Source organism: Polypterus senegalus, chromosome 14, assembly GCF_016835505.1.
Source record: "Polypterus senegalus isolate Bchr_013 chromosome 14, ASM1683550v1, whole genome shotgun sequence".
NCBI lineage: Eukaryota > Metazoa > Chordata > Cladistia > Polypteriformes > Polypteridae > Polypterus > Polypterus senegalus.
The window spans coordinates 43,924,196-43,944,658 of NC_053167.1; the positions used below are offsets into that span (position 1 = coordinate 43,924,196).

Consider the following 20,463-nt stretch of genomic DNA (forward strand, 5'->3'; position numbering starts at 1 on the left):
AACACTCTCTGTTGAAATGTAGATGTTGTCAAAGATGAGACAAGAGCCACAAAAAAGATTTGGGGAAGTCATCCGTATACTTTTTCCTGGCTGCAAATGGAAGTATTTTTAGTAGAGATGTGTACAGGTTCGAGTCCAAAACAGAACTAACTGGTGAGGTTGAAATTTTGGGTTTTTAAAATGCAGCAGAAGAAGTGAGGTAATTATGGCCAGAATCAGAAGCAACGTCATCAGGCTCGTGACCAGAAGGGGTGTCTTCTGGACCAGAAGTGATGTCATGGGGCTCCTAACCGGAAGTGACGTCATGGAGTCCAGGAAGAATTTCCCGTAATGGGTCTTCAGTGGAAAAAGAGAAAGGATCAGTACACCTCGCCACAGCCTGGTCTGGTGTGGAATTACCTTCCTTCGAGCCCTTTAGCTGCCTCCCATGCACATGTGTATGACAATGTATGTATCAGTTCTCCAAAGGGAACTACTCACCCATTCTCAAATCCAACTAAAAGATACTGTGACACTCAAACTCCAAGGGGGAAATGCCTACTCCACTCTATCTAATAATAGTGGATTTTGGCACTTGAAACTCTAAAGGATGACACCCATTACCCAGGTTTTATGTAAAATTCTTACTTATATGATGAATGCCGGCACTGTATGAATATACATTATGTATACATAAGCCACGGTACCTGTGGCCTCCTGTGCAGTTTTATGCCTTCTATTTTTGAAGGAAGTTATATACTTTCCATTTTCGTACATCTCACACTCTCACTTCCTCTTACATTGTGTCATCAAAGCCAAACAGAACAATGGCAGCAAAGCCAAACTGACCGATCAGATTGTTCTGAGGGACTGGACAAACAGACCAGCTTTAGGTTGAGAGTACCGTGGCTGCAATGAAAACTTGGAAACGGGAGTAGCTTTTAGTGTTGATTCAATATTTTATCCATCATTTTATCCATCATTACTGTTTGAGAGGCTTCTCTATTTGCTTATACCAAGGTTTATTCAGCAGCACTATTGTCATAGATTACTAATGATATACTTACTTTTGAAAATATTGTAAACCGGTACAAGTGACAACAAAGTTATAACAAGCATTTTTGACTTTAGAAAAAAATGAAAGATCTGCAACAGAAAACAGCGGAAGTCAAGGACCTCCTCAGAATGGCAGAAGATGCTTTGTCTCAGGTTGCTGACCTTTTGCAGATGCTTATGGACTTACAAGAGGTAATAATGCATGGAATATTTAAGTCAATTACTATAGAAAAATTATACGATATAAGTTCTTACACCCGGGTAGTTCAGGCCAAGCACTCAAAGAATAAACTTGTTTGTGCCCACAGTTATTACTTTAGGCCTGTGAGAGGCAATATGACAATCAATCCATCTGAACCCAGGTTTTCTATTATACGGTTGTGGAGCCCATACATCTTCAGTCAAACTCAGAGCAGAACCTGAAACATGACTGACACACCCACCCAAACTCACTCACAGAAGTAGTTTGCTTGCTGCCAGACATTTTTTTTTCTGTTTGAAGACCCTGCTGGGGTTAGCTGTTAGAAATATATGATGAATGCCTTGATGAATCTCATTGTTGTTCACAAATGTTCAAAGTATGCCTTTCTTATTTGTATTATTTGGCACTGGCCTTCGCCTAACATATCATACAAGATTACCTTTGGGCACAACTAGAGCATTGGTGGGTTCACTAATATGCTTAGGGTCACAACATGTGTTGTAAGAAGTCTAAACCAGAAGCTTTGTGCCAATAAAACTGAAATTATATGCCTGCCATTTACTTGTCTTCATTTACTTTACATGATGTAACAGTCCAAAGTGACTTTCAAATTGAGGTAAAACATAAATGAAAAGCACATTTTTAAAATCACACTAAGTCCACTCAACTCATTTTTCAAATAAGGCCTTTCTTTAGATTTTGTTGTGAGAATTTTCAAAATTCAAAATTTAGATATTGTGTTAATATACTATATGAAGGACTTTTCGTCTTGCTTTTAAATATTCAGCATTTATGTATACATTTCTATATTTTGTGTTTATAAACATTTCTCCATGTGGAGCAACACCAGATTCAGTAACTCACAGATAGTTGTACGACAGGTTTGAACCTGCATCATTGTGCCTGAAAGTTCAATTCTCTAAGCAACTTGCAGTCATTAAGTATTGAAAGAAGTTGTTAATGTGCATCACTCAGTGACACCAGCAATTGTCTCTGTTGGTAATGGCAGGAGTTTGAAAAAATGAGTGCCCACCTGGATGGTGCCAAACAGCCTCTTGAAGAGAAGAAGCAGAAGTTTGCTCCAGCAAGCAGTAAAATTCCACTTGTTGAAGAAGCAGAAAGACATGCTGAGATGCTTTACCAGTTGTCCAAAAACCTCACAAAGTAAGGAATGGTTTATTAATGGAAGCTTTGTTGTCACTTAATACTGTGAAAGATTTTTTTTTGTGTCTGTTTTCACAATATGCTCTGCTGGAAGATACAGGATATGCAGAGTTATATATTATTGAAAATCTGTGTGATAATGTTCTAAAGGCATTTGACATTTGGTCTTCATGCTTTACCCTAAAAATGTGTTACCGATTCTAAAGAGTGCCCTTTTGTGCACTGACATCCCCTCCAGGATTTATAGGGTCATTCTTATAATTTGTTCAGAGTACATCCATGTGCTAATCATCATGTAACATTACCACGATCAGTAAGTAAAACAACCTGACCTTGAAACGTAGGAAATAACTGAGCATGCCAACATATACATCTGTATTTTCATTTTTTCAAAATTAAAATCAAACAGGCTTTGACTGCTTCACACAAAATCATTTAGTTGCAAAACCTTTGATTGTATGCCCTGTTTCTGAGGGCATTCTGCTCCCTGTGCATTTGATTCCTGCTCAATACAGTGAGGATGAGCTTCTCGTGACTCTGTTTGGGAAACAGAGGCTTGTAAAATGTAGGGATGGACCGTGCAATGTAAACAGAGAGCTTTACACTGCAGGTATTCCAGTATATTTCGAACATTTTTCTACCATTTGAATGTTTGTTTTAATTTTTTGGACATATTTATTTTCATAACATATCTTTTTACATAGACTTAAGAGTATTTCCTGTAGTTTGCATGCCAAGGCTGGTACAATGTTGTAGTTTTCCCTTAAGATCAATAAAGTATCTATCTATCTATCTATCTATCTATCTATCTATCTATCTATCTATCTATCTATCTATCTATCTATCTATCTATCTATCTTATACGGTGCCTTTCATATCTATCCATCTATCTGTCTGTTTGTCTGTCTTACTACTGCGGTCAAAGCTGCAATGTTACCTTCTTTAGAAAGACAACTTAATCATGGTCAGTGAGTGAGAATTACTATACCGTATTTAGCACACTAGGGCTGTGCGATATGACCAAAATCTTATATCCCGATATTTCATTTCATATCACGATATAGTACATTTTCTTTGTATTCAGTGAATAGTTTATATAATCACCACTCCTTTTTTTTTTCATTTAAATTAAAAAAATCAAAAATGAGAAGTACTCAACTTGTAATTATTTCTGTTCTTTTATTTAGAACATTTGAGCAAATGTTTGACTTAGAATCTATACTAATAAAAGGCAAAGCCCTCACTCACTCACTCACTCATTCACTCACTCACTCACTGACTCATCACTAATTCTCCAACTTCCCGTGTGGGTGGAAGGCTGAAATTTGGCAGGTTCATTCCTTACAGCTTCCTTACAAAAGTTGGGCAGGTTTTATATCGAAATTCTACGCGTAATGGTCATAACTGGAAGCAGTTGTTCTCCATTTACTGTAATGGAGATGAGCTTCAACGCCGGGGCGGAGTTTCGTGTGACATCATCACGCCTCCCGTAATCACGCAGTACATAGAAAACCAGGAAGACCTCAAAAAAGCACTGAAGAAAACATGCATTATATAATTGAGAAGGCAGCGAAACAATAAGAAGCGGCGAGTGACATATACAGCCATATTCATGAGTTCTGCTACTTCGGAAACAAAGCACGATGTAAACCTACACTTTAAATTAAGTTCATAGACAGGCTGCGCTGGCGTTTGTAATTTAGTGCCTGCCCATATAAGGCCGTCCGTCAGCGGCAATCCAATAGCAAACTGCCACTAAATATTCACGGGTTAAGGACTGTGCTTATGGAGAGGAAGATGAGATGGTCAGGGTGGTGTTTGGTACAAACTCAGCGAAACTGCGAGAGAAAGTTTTAAGTGCCAGGACTAAGGTAACATTAAATACAGCCATGGACATAGCACGAGATGGCACCAGCACAGCTGGGAACCGATGCATGTACACCGAGCGCTCCGTGAACTGGCGCAGTGCACAGATAAAAGCAACAGTTCCAAAGAGCTGAACAAAACCAATTACACAATTGAAAAGGCAGCAAAAATATGAAGCGTCTGATACATACAAGCATATTCATAAATCCAACTACTGCGGAAACAAAGCACACGTTGGAAAAAGTCAATGTCCCGCTAAAGGAAGACAGTGTAAAAAACCCGTGCATGCAGTGTGTCAGGTCTCAGATAAAGAAGAAGACGAGCTGTTTATTGATGCAGTAAGAAGCGAATCGATGAATGAAACCTGTCATCTTTACAGCGATTGACAAACACGGAATGTAACTTGAACACAACACATCCTACAAATACGAACCTGATTGAAAGAAATAATGATAATCAAATCCTTGATGACAGCAACACTCAGTAACACTCACAAAACAAATACTGTATATTGACAGTCATGTTACGTTATTTTTAAAATGTTCCCTTTTCTTTTCTAGCTTTTTAACACACTACTTCTCATGCGATGCGGGTATATATATATATGTATATATATATATATCCCGATCTACATACTCGAATAATGGATACTTTATTAGCCATCAATGATTGTTTTGGTAAAGCCATACTCAGTGTATTCATTAGATGAGCGGTAAAAAGTAAGAGCGAGGGAGGATGACTTATTGAGGCATGCAGGCTGTAGTGCGTCAACTCTATCTGAATTGCGATCACATTTGAAAAAATATATCTTTTCAAGTTCTATTTAGTCCATATGTGTCAAACTCAAGGGTCATACATCCGCCCGGCGTAATTATATCCGCCCGAGATCATTTTATATACTGTATTATTGTTATTAAAGCCGGGTATATGAAGCGCTGGTAACACAATAAACTACAGATCCCATAATGCAGCGCTTCAGCTGCCTTGCCGACACTTACCGCGTTAATCAAGTCTACCTTATGATGCTGCAAGTTATTGCGAAGCTAGCTCACACGATGCTGAAGAGAAAAGTTGATTCTGAAAATAGAGCCTTTAAAAACCGATGGGAGGCTGAGTATATGTTTACTGAACCCGTGTGTCTCATTTGTGGAGCTAATGTGGCTGTAATTACAGAATTTAATCTAAGACGGCACTATGAGACAAAACATCAGGGTAACCTGAATGCAATGCAGAAGATACAGAAAGCAGCATAATTAAATAAGAATCTGACACTTCAGCGGACGTTTTAACCCGTGCACAATCACAAAGTGATTTCAAGTGAAGCTGCTTTTATGGGAGACACAAATGCACCAGTGCAATTTGCCCCACTTTCCCTGTTGCCAAGTACTGTTAAACCAAGTCGTCACTACCCATCCATCCATCCATTTTCCAACCCACTGAATCCGAATACAGGGTCACGGGGGTCTGCTGGAGCTAATCCCAGCCAACACAGGGCACAAGGCAGGAACCAATCCCAGGCAGGGTGCCAACCCACTGCAGGACACACACAAACACACCCACGCCAATTTAGAATCGCCAATCCACCTAACCAGCATGTCTTTGGAATGTGTTAGGAAACCGGAGCGCCCGGAGGAAACCCACGCAGACACGGGGAGAACATGCAAACTCCACGCAGGGAGGACCGGGAAGCGAACCCGGGTCTCCTAACTGCGAGGCAGCAGCGCTACCACTGCGCCACCGTGCCGCCCGAAGTCGTCACTACGGTGTTCCCAAATACGCACTTTGCTGATAAACTGAGCGCACTGAGTTTGCACGGCGCTTTGGTGACTTCGAAGAACAAAAAAAGTCTGTCTACATGCGGCTCGAACCTCGTGCATGTTTGGCAGCACATATCTGTGTGAGAAGCTCTTCTCAGTGATAAAGACTAACAAAACAGCACACAGGAGTCGCCTCACTGATGAGCACCTGCAATCCATCCTGAGAATCTCCACAACACAGAACCTCACACCAAACATAAACGAACCTGTGGCCAAAAAAAGATGCCAGGCGTCCAGCTCTAAAATGACATATGAGCAAAGACAACTGAATGATTTGATTTGTTATTGCTGAAAGGAACACATTTCATTTATATTTCTAGGTTTTGTTATGCAGCACGTTCATATTTGAATTTGTATCATTTTGACAGGATATATTTTTATGGAGAGCAAAATCTTTTGGGATATTTAAAATCTAAGTTTATTTTTTATATAAAATTACATAAGAGTAAAGAAATGTGAATGTTTGTTCTTTTAACGTTTACTTTATTTCTAACTTGTATAATTTAGACAGGATAAATTTTTATGGAGAGCAAAATATTATAAGTTGTTTAAGGTTTGAGTTGATTTATTCACGAATAATATTCCTGTCTGTTTTACCATTCCTACCAAAGATATTTCTGTCGACTAAATAAAAATTCCTTCTATTTAAAATTTAAATAGAACTTGAACAAATACGATAGTTCATAATATCCACGCAGACTTGCACGTAAGAGTGGGAGTTATCCGTTTTAACAAGCACCGTATTGCACTGATACGAAATAGCTGTGTGTGTATATATGTAGATATGTATGTATGTATATGTATATATATGTTTATATATGTGTGTGTGTATGTATATATATATATATGTATTTGTGTGTATATATGTGTGTGTATGTATGTGTGTATGTATATGTATGTGTATATATGTAGATATATATATGTATGTATATATGTGTGTGTATATATATGTGTATATGTATATGTTTATGTGTGTGTGTGTGTGTGTAAATATATATATATATACAGTATATATATATGACAACAACACTCATCACTCACAACAGTGACAAAACAATTACATTGACAATCATGTTACGTTATTTTCAAAATGTTTCCTTTTCTTTTCATTACTTCTTTAACACACTACTTCTCCACTTGGAAAGTTGGTATTTTGCTAGTGTAAACATAAAATGTTAATGTATCAAATATAAAACACTTTTCAAAAACAAATTACTAAAGGCCCAATATAAAATACTGCTATATAAAATGCCTGACATAAACAAAATGTGAACTGTAGCAGCAATAACTCTCACAACATATATTAAATATAAAAGGATCAAAGCACGAACAACTAAACTATATAAGGCCAATAAACCCTTTAAACAAAATAAATACAAGTCTAACATTAACTGTCAAAACCAAATGTAAACATTGTACTTCAAACTGTAGCAGCAATAAGGCTACGACAAAAATATATTAAATATATAATATTAAATATAATATTTTTAGGCTACATTCTAGTAAAATGTTAATTTGCACATCGCAGTGTGGCAAATCTCGGTAATGAGTTACAGCTGATCCCCGTCGCGTGGGACTAGACGGCGCTAACGTGTTGATGCCATCCAGCCCCAAGCACGGGCGATCCATGTAACTTCGTTAACGGAGATTTGCCGTGATAATGCAGTTGTGGCGTAAACGTAATTTTAACAAGATTAACGCTGACAGCAAACGCTGCAGGGAAAATTATGCCTTAAGCAAATTGTTTTGGTAGCAATTAATCTTCCAAGCTTTTAACATGCTTGTTTAAATAGTACCTTTACAACTGTAATATCCTAGGTGGCCTGCCTCTCAGTTGTAAACTCTCTGCATGCTCGCTCATGTGCTTTTTGCGGAGGTGGCAGAAGAGGTTTGTCGTGTTGGAGCCTGTGGTAGCGATCGGTTTGCAGCATAATTTGCACAGTACCGTTTTCTGGTCCGTGTCAGACTCTTCAAATCCAAACCATCTCCATACTACAGAGGTAGCCCCTCGTTTAGGAACAAGGTCCTTCTGTGTGGAGCTACCTGGTGTTGCCTCGTCTTCATCAGCCATGCTAGTGTGTCTGCATCCACGTGGTGGCCATCAAAACAATGAAAAAAATATTGCCGTAAACAGTTTATTTTGCGACGATGAAACAAACGATAGCGTAATGTGCAGCGATATAGACGTTTTCATATTGTCATCCGATATATATCATTATATCGAACAGCCCTATAGCACACTATAATAACTTTCATTAAGATGTAAACAAACCTATAGTGTTGAATAGGTTGTGAGTTTATGTACCTTAAAATAGTTAAAATGTCATCAAATCATAATTTATATTACATTTATAACGCTTCATAATCGCTTTCATTACTTTAAAAATATAATGCTTATTTACATCTTTACAAATCATTTCTTCATTGGTTATTGATCTTTTTGCAATATCTAAACTAGGCCTCTAAAGGTTGAGTAATGATAGTGATTGCAATATGAAGTATTACCCAGTTCCTCCCAGTCTTATTTATAATAAGAGTTCTATCAGGTGCTTGGGTTTACACATTGACTTGGCAACAGGGACTAAACCCACAGCCTTGGCTCAGTAAGTCCTCTATCGTGGTCACTGCCTCAGTTATTTTCTGCCTTTTCTGATCGGTCGCCATCTCACCTTCAGAGGTTCACTACAATCTTGTATTTCCTTACATACAGATCCCAGGCAGTTGAAGTGCTACCTTCAAAGTCACATAGTAACTCTGAGGAGATGTCTGAACCAATGTCCTTGTGGTTTACAGTCCCAGTGCCATGGCTACTAGGCCACACTGATTGTATTTCCAGTGCCATCAATCTCTTCTCAGATTCCCCATTCCTAGCACAAAGGAAAGATAGATTTGCAGGTGACTTCCTATTTGCTGCCTGACTTCAGAAAATACAAATTCTACCCCACCTCTGCCCTTTGCTTCTTTGGCTCCACCATAAAATGAAGTCCATCTTTATTATTAGTAGCATAACTTTTTTTACAGTGATGCCCACACGTTTAATTTTTGATTTAGATTTTTTGTCACTTTAAATTAAATAAGAAATGCAGTGCCTTGTCATTCAGCTAAGTGATTGCCAATTTGGTCTCCTGGTCAGCCACCTCTGCTGCGTTCCAGACTGCATATTCCATATAACGTGTATAATTACGGGTTAAACTCTTGGCGGCCTTACCTGCTGCTATTGCCTTTTTGAAGATGCCTTTCAGTTGGTTCAGTTGATCTTCTTACACAGAATATTTCCAGTGCATTACTTTATGTAAGATCCAAATCCTTTAACACTAGAATTACCAGAGCCTACGAAAAAACTCGTAATTCCGTCCCACCTTAAACTGCTTCTTAAATCCCTTCACACCTCTCCGCCAGCGTCCTTTGTCTTCTAAATGTGCTGATAAAGAGAAGCTGGCTATTCCATCCCCCCACCAATTTAGAACGTGCACGAACTTCTCTCAGCTCATGCCTTGATTGAGTATCTGGGAGTGAAGTGGAGTTTTAGAGTGAAATAATAGATCGTTGTTTGGAACACACGCATTTCATGTCTGTTCCGTTTCTACAGTAATCTGTGTCAACACATTGTTAAAACAGAAACTTTTTTATATTCTAGTAGTAGATGACAAAATGTAGGCGTAAACTATATAATGTATGAAGCCTGAAGTCCAAATAGCAAAGAAACATTTTCACAAGAATAACACAATTGCACTTTTATTCAAACATATAACTGCAGAAAGAAAAAGCCGCCTTAACATGCGACATTGACACCAGTTTACTATAACTGACTCCGTGGTTCAATAGATACAGCCCCGCTTGGAATCAAGGGGTCACGGGTTCGATCCTGCCCTCCCTTTTGAGAAGTAAACTGTTCTTAGTCTTACTGTTTTAGAATAAAACATACATTTGATTTCAGTCTGTAACAGCGGTGCAATTTATGATCTTTGTATTAGCTTTTTTTTATTCACTTTTCACTCTCTCAGTCGCGTTCAGAATCAATCCATACAACCCCATCTGACACGGCTGTTTTCACTAAAGACGCTATAGCTCTGCAGTGTACCACGATGCATACTAACGCCCCGGTTCTGACACACAAGCGCTGGCGAAGCTGCCTTCTTCGTATCTCACCGTCACTTGCTTTTCTTTTATTCAGTTTTATTGAGTGTTCCTGCCAGTCCCCGCATGTTGCTGTATGCTTTTTCTTTTGCACCCAGGACATGCAGAAGAAAGAATGGTAAAGACCAACTTCGCGCTATATGCAATCATCAGACACTCCCCATCTGCCCGTGTCGCTCAAACACAGGAACATATATTGGTGTAAAAGTATAACAAAAGTGCACTTTTATTCAAGTGCACTTTTTCCATCGCCTTTTCCTGTAAGAAGCAGTGTACACACTTCTCTCTATGCTGTGGTTTCTATTACACACCTGAAAGAAAGAGACAATACATATGAACATATCCAGCATACAGCAACATGCGGGACTGGCAGGAACACTCAATAAAACTGAATAAAAAGAAAATCAAGTGACGGTGAGATACGAAGAAGGCAGCTTCGCCAGCGCCTGTGTGTCAGAACCGGTGGGGGCGTTAGTATGCATCGTGGTACAGCACAGAGCTATAGCGCTGCCTGTATTCTGTTTCTTTTGTACTCCAGGGCACGCAGAGGAGAGAATAGTAAAGAGCAGTAAGTTCGGCGCTATATGCAATCATCAGACACTCCCATCTGCCCGTTGTTTTGTTATACTTTTCAATACTTTTATACTGCTCAAACGGGCATGCTCAAAAATACACGTGTAATGCCACGAAAAGTGCACGCAGACACTTCATTTCAAACAAAACAAGTGCACTTTTATTCAAAACTACCTGTATAACCAAGAAAAAGAAAGCAAGATACAGTAGGCGATTGATACGACATCTTGCATGGTGCAATGCTAAGAAGTGAGATTTTCATTCCGTGCTATATAAAATCATCACATTCAAATATTAACAGTTCCCACACACCCAAGGACCGTCCTTCCTACATTTACGACACGTACTTGTTGCCGTGTACACACCTCTCTGTGCTATGGTTTCTATTACACTGAATGAGCACCTGACACTGTACTTTCTTCCCTGGGGAAGGTCCCGATCAGAGAATTTCCAGTTCCTGCATAAATTCACACCCGATCTGACGCTGTTCGTTTTCAAATAATATTGCATTAGTGCGATTATATTTTCACATATATTGTCTTTCTTTCAGGTGTGTAATAGAAACCACAGCATAGAGAGAAGTGTGTACACTGCTTCTTACAGGAAAAGGCGATGGAAAAAGTGCACTTGAATAAAAGTGCACTTTTGTTATACTTTTACACCAATATATGTTCCTGTGTTTGAACGACACGGGCAGATGGGGAGTGTCTGATGATTGCATATAGCGCCGGTTACTGGTCTTTACCATTCTTTCTTCTGCATGTCCTGGGTGCAAAAGAAAAGCATACAGCAACATGCGGGGACTGGCAGGAACACTCAATAAAACTGAATAAAAAGAAAAGCAAGTGACGGTGAGATACGAAGAAGGCAGCTTCGCCAGCGGTTGTGTGTCAGAACCGGGGGTGGCGTTAGTATGCATCGTGGTACACTGCAGAGCTATAGCGCCTTTTAGTGAAAACAGCCGTGTCAGATGGGGTTGTATGGATTGATTCTGAACGCACTGAGAGAGTGAAAAGTGAATAAAAAAAAAAAAGCTAACAAAGATCATAAATTGCACGGCTGTTACAGACTGAAATCAAATGTATGTTTTATTCTAAAACAGTAAGACTAAGAACAGTTTACTTCTCAAAGGGAGGGGCGCAGGATCGAACCCGTGACCCCTTGATTCCCAAGCGGGGGCTGTATCTATTGAACCACGGAGTCAGTTATAGTAAACTGGTGTCAATGTCGCATGTTAAGGCGGCTTTTCTTTCTGCAGTTATATGTTTGAATAAAAGTGCAATTGTGTTATTCTTGTGAAAATGTTTCTTTGCTATTTGGACTTCAGGCTTCATACATTATATAGTTTATGCCTACATTTTGTCATCTACTACTAGAATATAAAAAGTTTCTGTTTTAACAATGTGTTGACACAGATTACTGTAGAAACGGAACAGACATGAAATGCGTGTGTTCCAAACAACGATCTATTATTTCACTCTAAAACTCCACTTCACTCCCAGATACTCAATCAAGGCATGAGCTGAGAGAAGTTCGTGCACGTTCTAAATTGGTGGGGGATGGAATAGCCGGCCGAGCTTCTCTTTATCAGCACATTTAGAGAGGCAAAGGACGCTGGCGGAGAGGTGTGAAGGGATTTAAGAAGCAGTTTAAGGTGGGACGGAATTACAGTTTTTTCAGTAGGCTCTGGTAATTCTAGTGTTAAATCCCTTCACACCTCTCCGCCAGCTCCCTTTGTCTTCTAAATGTGCTGATAAAGAGAAGCCGCTATTCCATCCCCCACCAATTTAGAACGTGCCTAACTTCTCTCAGCTCATGCCTTGATTGAGTATCTGGGAGTGAAGTGGAGTTTTAGAGTGAAATAATAGATCGTTGTTTGGAACACACGCATTTCATGTCTGTTCCGTTTCTACAGTAATCTGTGTCAACACATTGTTAAAACAGAAACTTTTTATATTCTAGTAGTAGATGACAAAATGTAGGCATAAACTATATAATGTATGAAGCCTGAAGTCCAAATAGCAAAGAAACATTTTCACAAGAATAACACAGTTGCACTTTTATTCAAACATATAACTGCAGAAACAAAAGCCGCCTTAACATGCGACATTGACACCAGTTTACTGTAACTGACTCCGTGGCTCAATAGACTCAGCCCCGCTTGAGAATCAAAGGGGTCGCGGGTTCGATCCTGCGCCCTCCGCTTTGAGAAATAAACTGCTCTTGTCTTACTGTTTTAGAATAAAAGCATACATTTTGATTTCAGTCTGTAACAGCCGGTGCAATTTATGATCCTTGTAAAGGTTAGCTTTTTTTTTTTATTCACTTTTCACTCTCTCAGTCGCTTCAGAATCAATCCATACAACCCCATCTGACACGGTTGTTTTCACTAAAGACGCTTATAGCTCTGCAGTGTACCACGATGCATACTAACGCCCCGGTTCTGACACACAAACGCTGGCGGCTGCCTCTTCGTATCTCACCGTCACTTGCTTTTCGCTTTATTGAGTGTTCCTGCCAGTCCCGCATGTTGCTGTATGCTTTTTCTTTTGTACTACAGGACATGCAGAGGAAAGAATGGTAAAGACCTGTAACCGGCGCTATATGCAATCATCAGACACTCCCCATCTGCCCATGTCGTTCAAGCACAGGAACATATATTGGTGTAAAAGTATAACAAAAGTGCACTTTTTCCATCGCCTTTTCCTGTAAGAAGCAGTGTACACACTTCTCTCTATCCAGCATACAGCAACATGCGGGGACTGGCAGGAACACTCAATAAAACTGAATAAAAAGAAAATCAAGTGACAGTGAGATACGAAGAAGGCAGCTTCGCCAGCGTCTGTGTGTCAGAACCAGGTGGGGGGGCGTTAGTATGCATCGTGGTACAACGCAGAGCTACAGTATAGCGCGTCTGTATTCTGTTTCTTTTGTACTCGAGGGCACGCAGAGGAGAGAATAGTAAAGAGCAGTAAGTTCGGCTATATGCAATCATCAGACACTCCCCATCTGCCCGTTGTTTTGTTATACTTTTCAATACTTTTTATACTGCTCAAACTGGCATGCTCAAAAAATACACGTGTAATGCCACGAAAAGTGCACGCAGACACTTCATTTCGCAAACAAAACAAGTGCACTTTTATTCAAAACTACCTGTATAACCGAAGAAAAAGAAAGCAAGTTACAGTAGGCGATTGATACGACACCTTGCATGGTGCAATGCTAAGAAGTGCTGATTTTCATTCCGTGCTATATGAAATCATCACATTCAAATATTAACAGTTCCCACACACCCAAGGACCGTACTTCCTACATTTACGACCGTGTACTTGTTGCAGTGTACACACCTCTCTGTGCTATGGTTTCTATTACACTGAATGAGCACCTGACACTGTACTTTCTTCCCTGGGGGAAGGTCCCGCATCAGAGAATTTCCAGTTCCTGCATAAATTCACACCCGATCTGACGCTGTTCGTTTTCAAATAATATTGCATTAGTGCGATTATATTTTCACATATATTGTCTCTTTCTTTCAGGTGTGTAATAGAAACCACAGCATAGAGAGAAGTGTGTACACTGCTTCTTACAGGAAAAGGCGATGGAAAAAGTGCACTTTTGTTATACTTTTACACCAATATATGTTCCTGTGTTTGAACGACACGGGCAGATGGGGAGTGTCTGATGATTGCATATAGCGCGAACTTACTGCTCTTTACTATTCTCTCCTCTGCGTGCCCTCGAAAGCAAAAGAAACAGAATACAGGCGCTATACTGTAGCTCTGCGTTGTACCACGATGCATACTAACGCCCCCCCACCTGGTTCTGACACACAGACGCTGGCGAAGCTGCCTTCTTCGTATCTCACCGTCACTTGATTTTCTTTTTATTCAGTTTTATTGAGTGTTCCTGCCAGTCCCCGCATGTTGCTGTATGCTGGATAGAGAGAAGTGTGTACACTGCTTCTTACAGGAAAAGGCGATGGAAAAGTGCACTTTTGTTATACTTTTACACCAATATATGTTCCTGTGCTTGAACGACATGGGCAGATGGGGAGTGTCTGATGATTGCATATAGCGCCGAAGTTACAGGTCTTTACCATTCTTTCCTCTGCATGTCCTGTAGTACAAAAGAAAAAGCATACAGCAACATGCGGGGACTGGCAGGGAACACTCAATAAAACGCGAAAAGCAAGTGACGGTGAGATACGCAAGGCAGCTTCGCCAGCGCTTGTGTGTCAGAACCGGGGTGATTGTGCGTTAGTATGCATCGTGGTACACTGCAGAGCTATAGCGCCTTTAGTGAAAACAGCCGTGTCAGATGGGGTTGTATGGATTGATTCTGAACGCGACTGAGAGAGTGAAAAGTGAATAAAAAAAAAAGCTAACCTTTACAAGGATCATAAACTGCACCGGCTGTTACAGACTGAAATCAAAAGTATGCTTTTATTCTAAAACAGTAAGACAAGAGCAGTTTATTTCTCAAAGGAGGGGCGCAGGATCGAACCCGACCCTTGATTCTAAGCGGGGCTGAGTCTATTGAGCCACGAGTCAGTTACAGTAAACTGGTGTCAATGTCGCATGTTAAGGCGGCTTTTTGTTTCTGCAGTTATATGTTTGAATAAAAGTGCAACTGTGTTATTCTTGTGAAAATGTTTCTTTGCTATTTGGACTTCAGGCTTCATACATTATATAGTTTATGCCTACATTTTGTCATCTACTACTAGAATATAAAAAAGTTTCTGTTTTAACAATGTGTTGACACAGATTACTGTAGAAACGGAACAGACATGAAATGCGTGTGTTCCAAACAACGATCTATTATTTCCGCTCTAAAACTCCACTTCACTCCCAGATACTCAATCAAGGCATGAGCTGAGAGAAGTTCGTGCACGTTCTAAATTGGTGGGGGGATGGAATAGCCGGCTTCTCTTTATCAGCACATTTAGAAGACAAAGGGCTGGCGGAGAGGTGTGAAGGGATTTAAGAAGCAGTTTAAGGTGGGACGGAATTACGAGTTTTTTCGTAGGCTCTGGTAATTCTAGTGTTAAGTTAATGTTAATGGTAAATTCACTCAAGTGTTTGCTTAATTTAAATAGAATGGAAGTCTCAGATAGCTTAATGGATTATCTGTGATAGATAGATAGATAGATAGATAGATAGATAGATAGATAGATAGATAGATAGATAGATAGATAGATAGATAGATAATTAATCCCCAAGGGGAAATTCACAATACTGTAAGCTAACATGTTAATGGAATGTTCTTAATGTTCAACTATATTTCAAAAGTAACAACAGAATCATCTCAAATTGTAGGTAGCCAGCTAGATAGAAACATGAACTGCTAGACAGAAAGCAGTTTTCTGATTTTGTGTGCTGCATGCGAGTATTATGTTCCTAATTTATGTGATGATATATAGGAACTTTAAGAAATGTTACCAGGGCCAAGCCTTAAACAAAACATCATAGACAAGAGTTTATTTTTTGTGTTTATTATCAACTTTCTTCTTTAATCTTTGTGTGAATTGTTCGCTTTGAATTTCACAAAACTTTTTAAATGATGACTTTTGGACTGTGGAGTTTTCTTTGGGCACAAGTCATGCTAAGTACTGGAAACTTTCTGGTAGCTGCATTTTGAATTTTGCACTTTAGACTAACGCAGCTGCCCTTTGGAGTGTCCTTTCATTGTAATGTCATTAATCACTTGGTTGTAAAGCAGTACCTCACCCTGAAAAATCCTACAAATAATCAGGTTTGACTCACCTTAGAATGTCCATATTACCATTGATACACTGGACTAGTTATGGGTTAATGGACGATTGAAAATTAGTTGAATCGCCTCTTTTGTGTGATATAATGATTGATGCCACTAATGTGTCCCCAATAGCATTTACCCTGGCATGGTCCTGTCTGACCCCATTTCACCTCTTTTTGCAGTGTAATTCAAGACACCAACCAGGATGGTTTTATTCAGCGAGCCATTAATGCATCCAACGCTTATTCCAGCATCATTGAAGCTGTCCGAAATGCAGAGAAGGCAGCAGAAAAGGCAGATGAAGCAGCTTCCGATGCCCTGCAGGTTAGTCCCTGACTCTTCCATATCATGCAATGATTTCTGTTTCATAAAGCTGATTGAGGTTTTACACGTGTTGTGGAAACTAGCAGACTAAACGCTGTCACTCAATCCCCTGTAATTTCCCTTTGTTTCAAACACAGCATAGATCTTTGCAATGTAATCTAGAATGCTTTTAGGAGCTGAGTTAAATCAGATCTAGTCATCATGCTAGCAATGGACCTGAGGAGGAACTGTATTTTTCTGGTTGAGTATGCCACATGCGAACACTTCAACCCCAAGGCTGTAACCCACCATGTCAGCTGATTGAGCGTACTGTGCATTAACAATCGAAGATAAGCTCTTTGCTGACTTTCAAATGGATGTTGCCAGAAACCACTACTTGAGCAAAAGCAGCTCATGCCGAACATACTCCACAGACAAATAAGAGAGCAATGGAAGTATTCTGTGGAGGAAGCTACTCTGAAAGCTAACAGCATTTGAATGACCCTCTTAAACCATCTAGCAGAAAATCTGGGGTAACAAACCTGTAAAATATCCCTCCTTGCTGCTTCTCTGGGCATTGGTACGATTCCATTCATGCAGATTTTGGATCACAGCCTACCTTAATAAAATTTGATATTCAGCCATTTTCATAGTTATTAATTACTTTAATGAGTAATGCACGTTGCCAGGTGATCAGGGTGATTGTGCATTACTGATATTTTATATCCTGCCTCCTTTATTGCTTTAAGCTGCTTGCAAAGCCGCTGCCTTTGTTCATTTGATCTCTTTTATCACCCACTTTGGAAAAGCTAGAGACATCACTGCTGCTTTTTGTTGGTTTCATTTACAGAATGTGAAGAAAGATAATCTGAGAGATCAAGCAGACCTTCTGAAAAACAAAAGCTATGCACTGGCAGAAGAAGCCAAGAACGTACAGATGGATTTCGAAAACGGTGAGAAAGTCGTGGTCGAAATGGGAAACCACTTTTTAGGCTGATGAAAGTTTTTCCTTACTTAATAACATCACAGTTCTAGGTTTGTTTCTTGGCACAGTTTCCATCTGTATGTCTTCATTTATGTAGTGAGGGTTCCCAGCATTAATAAGTAACCTTAATCCTGACGTGACTAAATTCAGTGTACCACAAGGTGGGCTGCAAGTCTTTTTAGAGTTGACTTCTGCCTGCAATCCAGTGCTGCTGGGATTGGCTCCATCCCCTACATGAAAACGTTGTGCTAAGAAAAACACATGAATAGATGCTAAGTAAAAATTGTGCAGTTCTCGAGGAAATGTTCTTATCTAAAGTGTACACTGCCTTCCCCTTTTGAGCATGAATTGAGCATCACATCACACTTTGCAGTGTACTTGGCAGTAACAGCTCACACACCAGTCCATCACTAAGTGATAAAATATTCAACATAAGGATATTCATTTTTTGATGCATACTTTGATATTTTAATTTATTACTTGTTACTGTCAAAAACAAACCGCAGTCACAATAAGCACACAATATCTTTTTTATGTGTATCGGGTGAAATGCAGCAGCTACATCTCTGAAGTGATCTTATTGCTAGCATTAGGTTAAAAGATTTAGCCATTTAAGACATTTTTAATAAATATGTGTTTCTTTTCTTAAAGCATGGCTCTTTTTCTATAATAATTGTCTCCCAAATGTGGCCTAGACTGTCCCCCCAGGATTGGGTCTGATTGCCACAACATCTTACTGAATCTTTGTATATTTTTTGGTATAGTTTCCAAATTTTAAATATCATTATTATCATTATTATGATGTTTTATTTCCTAATAGTTTTGAAAAGCCAGGTGGAATCTACCGGGAATGGTCTACAGGAAAGAGAGAAAAAGAGTCAGTGCACTCTGCCACATCCCAGCATGCCTCAGAACTGCCTTCACTCAAGCCCTTTAGCTGCCTCCCATGCGCACGTGTGTGACAGTCATATTTTAGGAATATTTTTCCTAAAGACACTCATGGTTTATTCAACTTGGTTTATATTTACATATGGCCCTAAAGGAAAAGTGGACATAAACAGTCATAAGAACTTAAAATAAGCAAACAAAAAGATTTAGCTAATGTAAAACCAAATTACTGTGAAAATGAACAGAAAAATGGAGAAATCACAAAACTACATTTGATACCATTACACAACCAACTCTAGTCACACAGTTGACACCTAACAAGATGGCTCCGTGAATTCTTACGATTTTCGCAATATCCTAGTCTTTCCATAAGTGAATAAGCAGCTGATTGTTTCCAATCTTTTAGTGACCATGTTCCTTACCCACAGCAACCATACCTTCTTGTTTTTTACCCAATAGGACTCCATTTTGTCACAGTCTTGGATTTCACATCCTGCTTGTGACAAATTTGCCATACTAAATCAGTGGTCTATTTCCAAACACATGACTAAATTGGTAGGATTTTTGGTACATTTGTTGCAGTTTTATTGGGTTTGACATCCTTTATATTCTTGTGCTTAGTGCACACTATTATGCTTTGCTCATAGTTACTTATATTTATGGCCTGGCTCTTTTTCCCTTTAGTTCACAACTTCACAGTTGCTTGTGCTCAAGTACTCATATTATTCAGCATTTTCTACATGTGTATAAAATGAAATTTCTGACATGTTAAAGAAATAACCAGTACCAAGTTATTTTAGGCAGCAAATCTGACTATGCTTATACCCTGTATTTTCAATATTTTCATCCACTGACTATAGAGATCATCCCACGATTACAAGATCTAGAGAACAAATTAAAGAATGCCAAGAACAAGACGGAGGTACTTTCTAAAGATCTGAAAGATGCCCAGGAAAAGCTCAACATAGACACAGGTGGGTAAGGTATATTTGAGAATACACTCAACTCTATTCCTTTTTATCTGCACATGTAATAAGTGTCAAAATTAAATCTGGCTTATCACAGATTTATGGCTTACGGTCTTTATTTTACATCCTTCAGTTCTCGACCTTTGTCAAGCTTTTCTGTGTAGCTTCCACATATTAACACAGGGTTAATGAGGATCCTCTAGCTGGTTTAGAGTTGTCTCTCTCACCAAGAAGCTTTACTGAATATGCTTTTAATGCAATGTTTTGTCTGATCTGAATTACCTTCATTTCTGTTCTAAAAAAGATGATGGAGAAAGTCTGTAATGGCTGTAACTCAGGTCACAAGTTCATCATTTATTTGCTTGACAGTCTCCTTGTTCTGTTGATACTAATTCAATGCAAATGTGTAGTTTTCATTAAAATCTGATGTTGATCATTTCACAGGGGATACTACTAAGAAGATTCAAAATGCTAAGACAGCAGCAGAAGATGCTACCACTAAAGTCATTAACATCGAGAATAAGCTAAACAAGATGAAAGAAAGTCTAGATGAGTGGAAGAAGCAATATGGAAACTCCAGCACTATAAATGAAGAGTTCCAAAAAGCCTTCCAAGAAGCTAATGAGTCAGGTACAGTATTTATTTTTATAATGTTTGCGATTCTGTCCACATTAATGGTGTGCAGTTTTTGGATCATCATCAGTGTTCATTATCACTAGTTTGAACACCTGAATACCTTGGTTAACAACAGAAGGAAGGTAGCAGACTGTC

The 20,463-nt window shown here is 39.2% G+C and overlaps 1 protein-coding gene across 2 annotated transcripts in view; it reads left to right on the plus strand.

The window, feature by feature from the left end:
* The window catches only part of lama5 (laminin, alpha 5), a 262,210-nt gene that overhangs the window by 210,255 nt on the left and 31,492 nt on the right, over positions 1-20,463 (plus strand). For both annotated transcript variants that reach the window (XM_039735916.1, XM_039735917.1), the window contains exons 54-59: positions 1,111-1,227; positions 2,247-2,401; positions 16,731-16,872; positions 17,702-17,804; positions 19,585-19,698; positions 20,137-20,322. In XM_039735916.1, the coding sequence (XP_039591850.1) occupies positions 1,111-1,227; positions 2,247-2,401; positions 16,731-16,872; positions 17,702-17,804; positions 19,585-19,698; positions 20,137-20,322 (817 nt within the window). The remainder of the gene's footprint in view (positions 1-1,110; positions 1,228-2,246; positions 2,402-16,730; positions 16,873-17,701; positions 17,805-19,584; positions 19,699-20,136; positions 20,323-20,463) is intronic.